The sequence below is a fragment of the Papio anubis genome, chromosome 11 (genome assembly GCF_008728515.1).
Source record: "Papio anubis isolate 15944 chromosome 11, Panubis1.0, whole genome shotgun sequence".
Classification (NCBI taxonomy): Eukaryota; Metazoa; Chordata; class Mammalia; order Primates; family Cercopithecidae; genus Papio; species Papio anubis.
This window is the reverse complement of record NC_044986.1, coordinates 86,186,509-86,199,218: the sequence shown is the minus strand read 5'-3', so window position 1 is coordinate 86,199,218 and position 12,710 is coordinate 86,186,509. Positions and strand designations below refer to the sequence as shown.

The 12,710-nt window shown below is 37.4% G+C and overlaps 1 protein-coding gene across 11 annotated transcripts in view; it reads left to right on the top strand.

Annotated features, from left to right (window-relative positions):
- ERCC6 (ERCC excision repair 6, chromatin remodeling factor) overlaps window positions 1–12,710 on the top strand; it is an 82,244-nt gene that overhangs the window by 26,541 nt on the left and 42,993 nt on the right. For 10 of the 11 annotated variants that reach the window (XM_003903626.3, XM_021943250.2, XM_021943243.2 and 7 more), the window contains 2 exons: window positions 6,855–6,983; window positions 12,179–12,337. In XM_003903626.3, the coding sequence (XP_003903675.2) occupies window positions 6,855–6,983; window positions 12,179–12,337 (288 nt within the window). The remainder of the gene's footprint in view (window positions 1–6,854; window positions 6,984–12,178; window positions 12,338–12,710) is intronic. The other variant, XM_021943251.2, reaches the window with a different exon arrangement.

The following is a 12,710-nucleotide window of genomic DNA, read 5'->3' as shown; positions in this document are numbered from 1 at the left end:
GTCTGAAAATCCAAAATCTGAAAATGTTTTAGCAACCTGATGCCACAAGTGGAAAATTCCGTATTTGACCTCATATGTTGGGTCTCAGTCAAAACACAGTCAAAACTTTGTTTCATGCAGAAAATATTGTATAACATTACCTTCAGTCTGTGTGTATAAGTTATGAAACATAATGAATGAATATGAAACATAAATGAATTCATGTTTAGTCTTGGGTCCCATCCCAACATATCTCATTGTGTATACACACAAATATTCCAAAATCCAAAACACTTCTTGTCCCAAGCATTTTGGATAAGGACTGTTCAACCTGTCATAAGCATAGCAAAATCGTTAGCTGTTACAAATTTTGTTTTATTGATATTATGCTTTTGGTACCTTTTATACATTTTAAAAAATAAGCTTAAGGCCCACTTAATGATAAAATGTCTATAAAAATATAAGTACGGTATCAATATTGGGAAGAAGTATAATTATTTCTCCTTTGAACACACTAGGGGGCACCAGACATCTGTCTAGGGGACAAACCGTGCAACATGCCCCTTGGTTCTAAGTGTAGGTAGGTCAAGATTGCGGTGTGGTTTCTCACAGTTGTATTCTGAGGTAGATGTACCAGATCCTTCTCTTGTACCTCTTCTGTGTCTTCTCTTTTGGCTTGATTTCCAGCCTCCTTGCTGTCCTGGATGATAGGATGTCCTGACTGGAATGTCCTGCCGATCTTGACTGACCAGTATGGAGTGAACTGGCATGACAGTCTTCTATGCTTGGGGGTTAAACTGAGCTCCTGCTGGCCTAAGATTGCAATAGGTGTTTTGACATTTGCTATTTTTTATTCCCGTTTAACCTGCAATTAATTAAAATTTCTCAATCTTTTTGTGTAATCTGCCAACTGTTAATAGCATCTGAAATTTATGTAGTTTCAAAAGTATAATGTACATACATTATTTCATTTAGTCCTCATAAAAAGTCATTATTTGGCTCATTTTGTGGTGGAGGAGGCAGATTCAATAATGTTACATTATGTTTTCTAAAGTTCAGGCCTCCCCTTACTAGTTAAAGGCCTGTAATGCACCTCTTTTGCCTACATTGTTTTCACTTATCTGTGGTTATCTTAAATCTGTGTCTGTTGCTGGGTTCTCCTCCAGTGGCCACCACTGGAGCCTGACAGGGGCTTTAGGAGTTAGAAAATGCCTTGATGGATCGGGAATGTTGGCTAACACCTGTAATCCTAGCACTTTGGAAGGCAAGGCAGGCAGATCACTTGAGGTCAGTTTGAGACCAGCTTGGCCGGCATGGCAAAACCCCATCTACACCAAAAAATACAAAAATCAGCCGGACATGGTGGTGCATGCCTGTAGTCCTAGCTACTCTGGAGGCTGAGGCACAAGGATTGCTTGAATCTGGAAAGTGGGAGTTGCAGTGAGCTGAGATCACGCCAGTGCCCTCCGGCTGAGGTGACAGAGTGAGACTTTGTCTCAAAAAAAAAAAGAAAAAGAAAAAAATAAGATGAACAACATACTTACTTTGTTTTATTTGGGTGCAGCTGTGACTTTTACATGTATATATTAAAGAAACAAATGAAAGTAGGAACATCAAAAACACTATTTCCTTCCTAGTAATGTAAAGACAGTTTAAGGCTAGACTTTTTTCCCGTCATAAGAATTCTTTCATAAGAAGGTACTTCTTTTGCCCAGCCTTTCCCACCTGGTCCTGGGGAAGCTTGGGACCAAACTCAGGGCTCCTGGTTCTTCCTGTCAGCCAGCGTGCAGAAACCAGGCTCCTTACCGTCACCTGCTGGTGATGAACCCAAAAAATGGAGCTCAGACTTAAATCACACAATTTTTATTTTATTTATTTACCTTTTTATTGTTCAAAATAATGAGCTTTCCTTCTCCTTATCTCTTTTTTGTTATAAGATTCTAAATAAAGAACTTATCTGATGTTACAGCCACCCTCATTGTGGGTCATTTTTTTGTAACTAACCTTAACCATTTTTATCCAGTGGACAGAGCTAGGAGCAGTGCTTTAAAGTCATACGGGTAGAAGGAGTAGGAAATGCAGCAAGAGGTAGGCTCTAAATGAGATAGAACAGAAAGTTTCCAGAACCTATTTCTGGATGACCCCTTTTGACCATTTTCAAGCCATGCTTCTCTGTCTGTATCTTCCTTTTCCCTAACCCAATTATGAACTTCATTCATTCATTCGGCACTTACTGTCTGCCATGAGGAGGCATTATACCAGTCTCTAGTGCTATAAAAATGGCTAGGACAGTGTCTGTCCCCAGGTGGCTTCCAGTCCAGTGGAGGACACTGGTATGGATTTCACAGTATGCTATAGTTGATGGGCACTGTAGTAGAGTTCCCAGGTGTGTCCAAGATGTCACGGGATTGGGAGGGCCCTTAGAAGAGAGGACGCCTAAATCTGGCTGGTCATGGGAGGTTTCTGTGAGTGGAGGTGCTGCGTGAGTGAGGGTATGAAAGGTCTGCTGACTCTGTGGATATGTGTGTTAGGGGAAGGATTTGGGGACAGTACAGGAATGCAGGTGCACAGAGATGAGGAGGCTGCATACATGGTATGGCACAGTGGTAGCTAGCTGTGTCTTTCCACTTACTTATTTTGAACATCCTTGGAGTGCTGAAAATTCTTCTAAAATATATTAAATGACAGCAACTAGCTTTCAGGGTTCCATTGACGAGGCACCCTAATAGGTTACAACTGGAGGAAGCATTGTTCCTAGTGTCGTTCAACTGGTTGTGCTGGGTCTGAGTTGCTTCTGACAGATGATTATTACAGTCTCAGCCCCAGGCCCCACAGCCTGGACCAGATTCTCATTCCTGCATGAATGTAGGGAAACCAGGGAGTGTTTTCTCTTGTCTGCATCTGACTGGAATTTTAGGTTTATTTTTGTTCCCAGCTTCTCTTGTAATTGGCTGCCAGTGGAGTTGACAGCAGGCTGAATCTGGCAGTTCTGTGAGGAGCTAGAAACACAGCCAGTGAACACCATGCCCACCACTTCGTTTTATGTGGCTGCAGCTGTGACTATTACGTGTGTGGATTTTTAAAAATGAGAGAATAGAGAACATGAAAAAGTTATTTGTTTTCTAAAAGGGTGAATATTGGACTATTTACTGCTCCCTTCTGCTTTTTCTCAGTTAACTGGTCTACTTATTGAAATAACAGAATTTAGACATTTTGAGGTCATTTCTAATTTTTAAGATTTCAGCTTACTTGGCCCAGATCTTAATTCTTACCCACTGCCTACCAATTTTAAGTCAATCTGTATCTATTTTTGTTACTATCACGTAAAAGACTGCCATACCTAATGGTGGTTTACTATTTACAAATTTGTGACAGAATTTTTAAATTGAGATATGCCAACAGGTACCATCTGAAGACTAGGTGTCTTTACTCCTGTGGTGAACACATTATTCGTAATAATTTACTGAGCATCCATTTGATGAGCTATCACAGTTTCTGTTCAGGTATACATGTTCAGATAGTTCTGTTAAACAGTCAGGGTACATTGCAATATGCACATTGTATTGGGCCACATATGTAACCTGTTTCTTCTTTCAGTGAACATAATAATAGTATATGCTGCAGGGTTGTCGTGAGGATTTCAGAAAATGTATGTGGTTATATATAATACTATATCAGTTTATTAAGCACTTCCTAATCTAGGTTCTGTGCTAAGGTGCTTTGTATGTAACACCTTATTTAATCCTTCCCAGAACCCAGTGAAGTAGGTGCTGCTGTTCTCCCCATCTCACAGTGGAGGAAAGTTAGATGCGGACGAAGTTAAGTTACTTGCTGAGGGTTCATGAGCTAGTAAATGGCACCAGGATTTGACTACAGCGAGTATGAGCTCAGACTTTTGTGCCTGTGCCTGCGCTTCTGCGTATGTCAAACCCAGTGTGTTCGTATACAGAATCCTTTACATCTGCTGGCCAGACAGACTGCTCAGCCTGCCAGACTACAGGACAGGCTGGTTAGATCTGTTAAAGAGAGCACCTTAAAGTCTCTTGGCAGCATCTGGGATGGGGAAGACATGTTTCTGTGTATGTGTGGATGAACTTGGTTCTCCCCCTTTCCCTAGTGTGCTATGGTGTACTTGTCGGCCCCACCTTCAGCTGTGCTGCTTCAGTGGACCCTTATCAGATGGTCAGGTCTATTTTGGAGATAAGTCACATGAGGAAGTATTGCTTATGTAACAGAAGAATCTCTTTGCCTCTCTGTATACGTATGGTTTTATAACCGTGGTATTTTCTGTCTTTAATATGTGTATAATTCTACTGGGGCGATTTGTCTTCACAATGATACAAATACTTGTAGGCAATAATGATTTTCCCCACCACTTTTAGTCATCCTTTAGCCAAACTGAATAAATGTTTGGCCCTTTTCATCTTTCTTTATGAAGCGGAAGGCACTAGAATACAATCATTTCTGTAGTGGCTTATGTGGTTTCCTAGGTGCTGAGTTCTGTGGTGACAAGATGCCTATATATTTTAGGAGGGAGGGAGGAGGAGGAAGCTGAATCTTTTCGATGCAGAGTGATGTGGTGGGAAATTTAACAGCCACAAAGATCGACTGGCTAAGTCTAAGGAAATGGTCGTCATATATCAATGAAGTTTAAAAAGTGATACCCTGTATGTAAAATATTTAATGACCTTATTGTGCCAGACTTCTAAAGGCAATATATTCTGGTGTTTTTATTTCTCCTTCCGTAAAATTATCTTGGAGAAATTGCAAAGTGAAGTATGTTTAAGTGGCTGTGATTCTTCCAGCGTTTATGTTATCCACAAGTTTACTAAATACAAGTATCCTTTGTTACGCAGAAGTTTGGCTCTGAGTTCATAGTTTTGATACTGAGGACTCTCTCATTATGTAAACTGCTTGATTGCTGAATTACAGAGTGAGTAACAAGAATTCAGATATGTGTATCAGGAAAGTATATCTGTTTAGTTTCTAAGTTTTGATAGTAAGGGATACCTATATGCCAGGGCTTCTTGGCTTTGACATTATTGACATTTGAGACTTGATACCTTTTTACTGGGGGGTTTGGGGGCTGTCCTGTGTGCTGTAGGATGTTTAGCAGCATACCTGGACTCACGTGAAAGATGCCAGTAGTAGTATATCCTCCCGACTCCTTCCACAGTTGTAACAACCAAGAATATCTCTAGGCATTGTCAGATTACCCCAGGGTGGGGTTGAAGGGACAGAATTGCTCCCTGTCAAGAACGGTTGTTGTACACCATTGCATTTAACTAAATTTGTAAATAACATGAAACCCAGAAGACTCATAGCCACCTAGAGATACTTCATTTTGTCCATTGCACGGTGATAATTTTTAAGGAAGAAAAATACCAGTGGAGAAGAAGAGATTGCCTTTAGAAGTTAAGCACAAAAAGGACATTAAATTTTTCTATAAAAAGAGTATCACTTATTAAACTATTGTCAGATGATAGCTATTTCCTTGAGTTAGCCATATACTGCCTCTTCCATTTGCTGCTGTTCTCTGGAAATGACCAACAGTGCTTCATTGATCTTATTTATAGGTCCTTTACTACCGTGCAGTGCAATTTCAGATCACCAGTTCTTATTGATCACAAGTAAATTTCAGCTAGCCCTTCCTTTTGTTACCTTGAAGAGTTGAAATTTTTAACAAGGCAAGAGTTTATCAGAGGATGTGCTTTAAGGCCCACCAGCAGCTACTCAGATACTAGCATTGGGCTCTGTGCTGGTTTTGTAATGGACAACACACCATACCTCTGACCAGGCAGCATGTGTAGTATTACCCTTTCATTTTCTCTTGCCTTGCCTCAGACATTCTCTCTTACTCTTGCATAGTCAGTGGCAGATAAATGCTGTATATGTGTTGCCGCTCTTACTTCCTGTGAGTTTTTTTTTTTAATTGTAGTTTGAAAGCATTTCTCTGTATTATTGTTTTATTCCATTTCCACCATTTTGTGAAATTCAGAGCATCAGTTGCACCATGCCAAATGAAAAAAGTCATCTTTTTATTTTGAAAGTGAATAGAATTTGAGGCTTTTTTTCCCCACTCATGACAACTAGGGTCCATTATAGTTATATAAATGCAAAATTAGTCTCGTTAAATGGGTGCACCTTCTCCACAACCTTGGTGTGTTGCTAAGACTTTCAGATATTTAGATGAAATATATTTCCTTCTGAAATATAAGTGTTTGCCTTATTTTATATCTGAAAGTATATTACTAAATTTGTAACTTAGATTTTATTCAGTGAACACATTTTTTTGAGTGGTAGCACTATCAGTGCTTATATATTGCTGATGCCTCTTCCCCCAGTTAAGTAATCAGTAATGTGAACTTGATTCAGTGATTTTTGACCCAAAATTTGCTTTATGTTTAAGGTACTTTGTTGTTTTATGCTGTGATTATCATATCTTTAGCACAGAAACAGTAATTATAAATAAAATCTATTTTTTGTTATATAGTATTGCTGTTGTGAAGACACTCAATTATATTGAAATTTTTACTGAATCTTTTCTAGAACTAATTTCATGTATTACGAACTAGCAGAGAAATTTTCCCTTAGGGTATGCCAGAAGAGGAGAAAGTAGTTTTGATAATGAAATGAGACCTTAAAGAAATATTTCTAGAGCAGCTGTAATAATTTACATAAGAAATGAATTGAGATGGCCGGAGAAGAGAATTGTTTTTCCTCTTTGAATATCCGTGTTTTGGGTAATAATGGCAGCATTAACCTAAGAGACCATTTTAATTTGCCCGTTTTTTCTTGTACATTATCAGGAGCTATCTTTTTAAATCTATCTTGTGATCAAAATAATGGAAATACGATTTTTATTTTTATGGTAGGAGATGGAATAAACTGAGACTGCAGGACAAAGAGAAACGTCTGAAGCTGGAGGACGATTCTGAGGAAAGCGATGCTGAATTTGACGAAGGTTTTAAAGTGCCAGGTTTTCTGTTCAAAAAGCTTTTTAAGTATGTACCATGTGTTCTTTCCTTTCTATTTGCTGTCAAGCCATTATGTACAAATTAACATTTTAGGAATTACATAGTAGTTACCTGTGGGCCCTGAAGGTACTTGCAGCAATTTATTGCAAAAACAGATACTGTCAAATGAAATTATAGCCACGTGCTGTTCATTAAAATTGGATGATAATAAATTGACTAAAGTGTACATTGGGTATGTTTGTAAACTGATGAATCTATATGGACCTGTCTCAGCAGACTAAAAGCAACACATTTAAAAGCCATCTATGTTGAATAATTTTTTTGTTCTTAGTAATTTTAAGGTGCCAAACTCCTAATTTCTTAAATCAGATTAATAGGAAGAGTTTCATATTAAAATCAATATTGGGAAGGATTTTTTTTCTTATATGTGGGAATAAAAAACTTTTGAGATGTTTTGAGTGTCTTATATTGTATCTGAGAGTATAATATTTTTGAGCTGACCAAATGCGCATCTAAATATTTTATGTAGGATGTCATTCTAATGTCAAAAGAGAAGATATGGGCAACACCTTGACGATTAAGTTGCTATCTGAAGCCAGGTTTCATGTGTAAGTGGCCAAGCATTGGAGATGACCGGATGCTGCCTGATAGATGCGTGCATGTCATCTCTAAGGGCTGGCTGGTCTCCCGTGATGAATGTAAATACTGAGGAACATTTTCAGTCTCATCACTCCTGGGATTTACTTAACAAGATACTTTAGGAAGGCTTCTTAGATGCATGTAGGAAGTTAAACCATTACATAGCTTCTTTCTGTCTCTTTTGTATAATCAATTTGTAGTTGGGAGCAGGATGCAAAGTTCTTTCTTTGAGATGATTAAGTTTAGTCTCCTTTATAGATTCAGTTGTCAGCCATGCCCTAAACTTGTGGAAGAAGTTTACTTAAAAACAGCATGCTCTTTATATTTTCTCTCAAAGAGCTTATATTATAGTTTTAATTTTTCTCTCCATGGGGGAGTGGAGAGCGAAGAGTAGTTATTTTATCCCACTAAACATTATAGAAAGCCAAACTCTGAAGATGTGAAGTGACTTGTGATTGCTTTAACTGGACAGAGGAACAGCCATGCAGAAGTTGAAATCCGAATCTGTAGTAGTATTTGCAGAGAGGTGGTTGCTTTGTTTATTGCTTCTCCCAAATGAAAATTAACTATGGAAAGGTAAATAAAGGCCACATTTATTGGCAACTCTTTTTGTTTTCTCTAAAGTGATTGTTTATTAAGAAACAAGCCAAATACCATCAGTGTTGTACTAGCAAAAGGAACACCCAAATTGTAGATTAAATTGATTTAAAAAAGACAGGATGCTTCTGTGTATGTGTAGTAAATGATTTGGCAAATATCCTCAAGGATCAAGTTGAGTCTGCATTTTTGTATAAATGTCAGATTTTCTAGCAAAGATATTTCACAATTAATAGAACTAAACTTTGCTTACTAAAAGTATTTAGGATTCAGTGTATTGACAAAACTCTATAGTAGTTAATATAAATAATACTTGTTTTTAAAAAATTAGTCTTAATTGCACATTCCTGGAAAGTAATGTGTTTTTTAATCTCTGCAAAAACAGGATTTTAAATATTTTATAAATGTCATAAAACTTCTATTCATTTTCTTTTGCTGTATGAAAAAAATTAACAGGATTGATAGTCTCCATTTTTCTTTTATGATTACATTTTAGCGGGACCAATTTAATTTTAAACTGTAGATGTATTTTTTACTGTATTTACTGCATTCTATGGAATTGAATTAACAGGGTATAGAGTTGCACACAAGGGAGTCAGAAGGTACAATTAGCCGTTTAAGTACTATTTTCTGCAAGATAATGTTTAACACTTAAATTTCTGTTTTGAAAGTTTGCCCAGCAAGTACATTTGTCTATCTAATTTAGCAGTCAAATGACAAACTTCAATCTTTTGAGCTTACCTTCAGCCACACTAGTAAATGCAATCTTGGGTTAGTGTGGCAATGCCAATGCACACCAATTGTCTGTGGTCACATAGTGATGCCTCAGTCTCAAGGGATAGCAGAGTACATTTTTTTATGTTGTATAGTTACAAAAATCTTTAACTGTCCCTAAAAAGTAATTTTTATATGCTTTTCAAAAATTTTGAAAACTAGATTCTATAGTATGTTTTTATTTAAACTATGTAATTGGTTTACACTGTTTATTATTAGGAAGGTAAAGCAGTAAAACCAAAGTTAGTTAGTGGCACCGCTGAAACCTGAGTCAGGCCGCTTACTCCTCATCTAGCAATACCAGCTATGTATACCACCTACCAGCTGTGTGGCTAGTGCTTTCAATCTGCAAGTGAATTTCCTTTAAATACCATCTGAGGGCCTTCATGTGTTGTGTGGAAAGAAAGAGCCACTCTTTGCTGTCTTTGTAACTATCCCTAGTTGTTAGGGATCCTACTCGAGATATGACTTACATGCTGCCTAGTAAGATATTTTTTTTAATGTCATTTTCTTAGTGCTGTTCATCTTCTTGTAAACACATTCACATGCTGTTTGGAAACCCTCAAAGATTAGATTTGTAGATGAGGAAACATCCAGCACATTGTATGCTGCCTCTCCTGGGCCACACAGAATCTAGTTGTCTTAACCCCCTCTCAGGTTCCTGCTGAGAGATCCCCTCTCAGGGATCCTATGCTATTTACCATTCCTTTAATAATTTCTCAATTGCTCCTCTCCATACTCTCCCCACTTTAATTAAGTTGATGAGCCCCAAGCAAAAAGAGTTGTTGGACCCATGTAGGATGGAGGCAGTGTGGTGTAGGAATAATACACTAGAATAATCACTGGGAGATTTTGTTCCCTGACTGGAGGAGCTGGTCCCATGGTTGTTCTGTATCTCAGCAAAAAGAGGTCAATTGACTAGAATTTAGTGATTCTGGAAACTAATTGCACATCAGTTTTTTTGGAGAGCTTTTTGCAGTATGTCTTTTTCAAAAGTTGAGATTATTCTAGTGTAGCCAGTTCATGAACCAACTTTTGTTCTAAATCAGGGTTTCTCAACCTTGACACAATTGACGTCTAGGGCTAAATAATTTGTTGCTGTGGGGACTGTCCTGTGCAGTATCAGATATTGAACAGCTTCTTTGGCCTCTACTATTGCACTTCTCCAGTTGTAACAAAAATGTTTTTAGACATTGCCAAATGTCCCATAGGGAGAAAAATTACCCCTGGCTGACAACTATTGGTCTAGATCATTTCTAGAATTACTTTGGAAACATACAGTTCTGGATTTCAGCTCTGGCTTGCTCATTTTTTTCTAGCAATGTGACCTTTGGCAAGTTACTTAACCATTCTGAGCTTTTGTTTCCTAGTGATAAAGTGTGCTGATAATCTCCTTTGTGCAGGTTGATTGTGAGGCTGTGTCCAAACCACCTGGCCTGTGCCTCCTCAGCAGCCTGCTCCTTAAGTGGTAGCCATTATTCTCTGATTATATACCACATATTTTTGGAATTTGTCCTTCTTCCCAAATTGAACCATCTTATATCTGTACTAGACTTCATCGTGTTTTGATTTTTAGTCCTTTTCTCCAAGGTGCATATCCAGTGTGTGTATTATAATTAGCAGACTTAATAAGCAGCAAAATTCTCATTCAGAGTTTTCATTATGTAATAGGTAATAATGGAACAGCTAGAGTCAAACTTCTAGAATTGCTTTGCAAAATACTGGGAGAAAGTTAATTATGATATATTTACTGAGAGGAGATTAAATAAAACCAGTTAAATGAGCTGAAGTCCAAAATGAGATTTTAGGTAGACATACCAGGTACCAGATAGTAAATATTTGGGCAGCAAAACAACAAAACCATCTTATTTTAAGATGGGTAGCCCATTAGCCTTGATATTTTCTTTGAAAAAAAAAAAAAATCCTTTATCTTGCATCATTTATTTATTTATTTATTAGAGATGGGATCTCACTCTGTTGCCCAGTTTGGAATCCAGTGGTGCAATCATGGTTCACTGCAGTCTCATCCTCCATGGCTCAAGTGGTCCTCTCACCTTAGCCTCCTAAGTAGCTGGGACCACAGGCATGTGCCACCACTCCAGGCTAATTTTTTTTTTTTTTCTGGTAGAGATGAGATCTCACTATGTTGCCCAGGCTAGTCTTGAACTCCTGGGCTTAAGTGATCCTCCTGCCTCGGCTTCCCAAAGTGTTGGGATTTACAGGCATGAGCCACTTCATCTAACCCATCATCTTTTAATTCAAGTGGTATTTGCTTTAGATTTTGTAACTTGGGATATAATCTTCATACCATTCCCTGTTGTTAAGTGTGTCTTCCACTCTCAGAAAATTTTTTTGTATTTTTCCTTTTTTAACTTTATTTTTAGGTTTTAGATTAAACATATCATTGATGGAGAAAGAAAAATATTAACTTCTACTTTTTGCGGGGCGGAGGGTGGTTTAAATTATTTCTCTTTGGCCCGTATTCCTTATTTAAAATCTTAATAGCTATGATCTTTTTATACCTATGGTAAACTCCCTGAATCAATTTCTGCTTTGAAATATTAAAAAGACCTTTTGTATTGTTGAGTCTTTAAACTGTTCTTTTTTGCATCTGCTAGTAATATGACAGAATCATCTGTTATGTCCTAATTTTGAGAGCAGCCCTATTTATTCAGACTTGTTTATGACCTTAAAATTTAGTTTTTTCTATTAAAAGATAATATGATTACCAAATGACTTTTCAACAGTATAAGCTGTAGGTTGTGGTGTTCTCTGTCCTGCTTTTTTGATGCTATTCAGATTGAAAAAATAAACATTAGTGCCTCTGTTTTGTAGAAAAATTAATGGAACTTTATGAAAAATGTTTGGGATTTTTTTCCCCCAGAAAGTGAGTAAAAAATAGTAAGTTTATGCTTGTTTAGCAAGCTATTTCTAATGTTGAAAAGAAAGGAAATAGTCTCTAATTACCCATCTATCAGTTTAATTAGAAATGTGTTAACGTTTTGTAAAGAAAAATTTGTGATTTTATGCCTAGGTGATCAAAAATGTATGACCTTATAAATATAATACTCATGTAAAACACACATCCCGCATGTTTCTCTGACTGGTACTAGAACCTAGCCAAATGATTAATTCATGAGTACTTTCTGTTATGATCTGTATTATCCACCATTTGCCATTTTCTCTTTTCTTGTTGGTGTTTGTTGTCGTAGGTACCAGCAGACAGGTGTTAGGTGGCTGTGGGAATTGCACTGCCAGCAGGCAGGAGGAATTCTGGGAGACGAAATGGGATTGGGCAAGACCATCCAGATAATTGCCTTCTTGGCAGGTCTGAGCTACAGCAAGATCAGGACTCGTGGTTCAAATTACAGGCAAGTGCTCCTCTGCAGACTGTCAGTCTGTGGAGCTCAATTAATATTTCATCAGATGTATTGCTGTGGAGGAGGGTCTTGTGAATTATTGATGATATTTCAATTACAATATTCCTTTAATTCTTTTAGTGGGGGACATCAAAGGAAAAATTTTACGAGACAATGGAGCTGTAGGGCAGGAGAAATTAAACATGTAACACTTTTAATGAATTCCAGGCATTGATGCTTCATTTTGCAGATGAGCCCCACTAGATATTTTGGGTCAATACGATGTCTAAGGTTAGCTTCTACAAATGGATTGTTTACAAACTCAATTATGTTAATATCAATAGTTTACACAATATGGAATTTTAAATTAGACATAATACCTTTA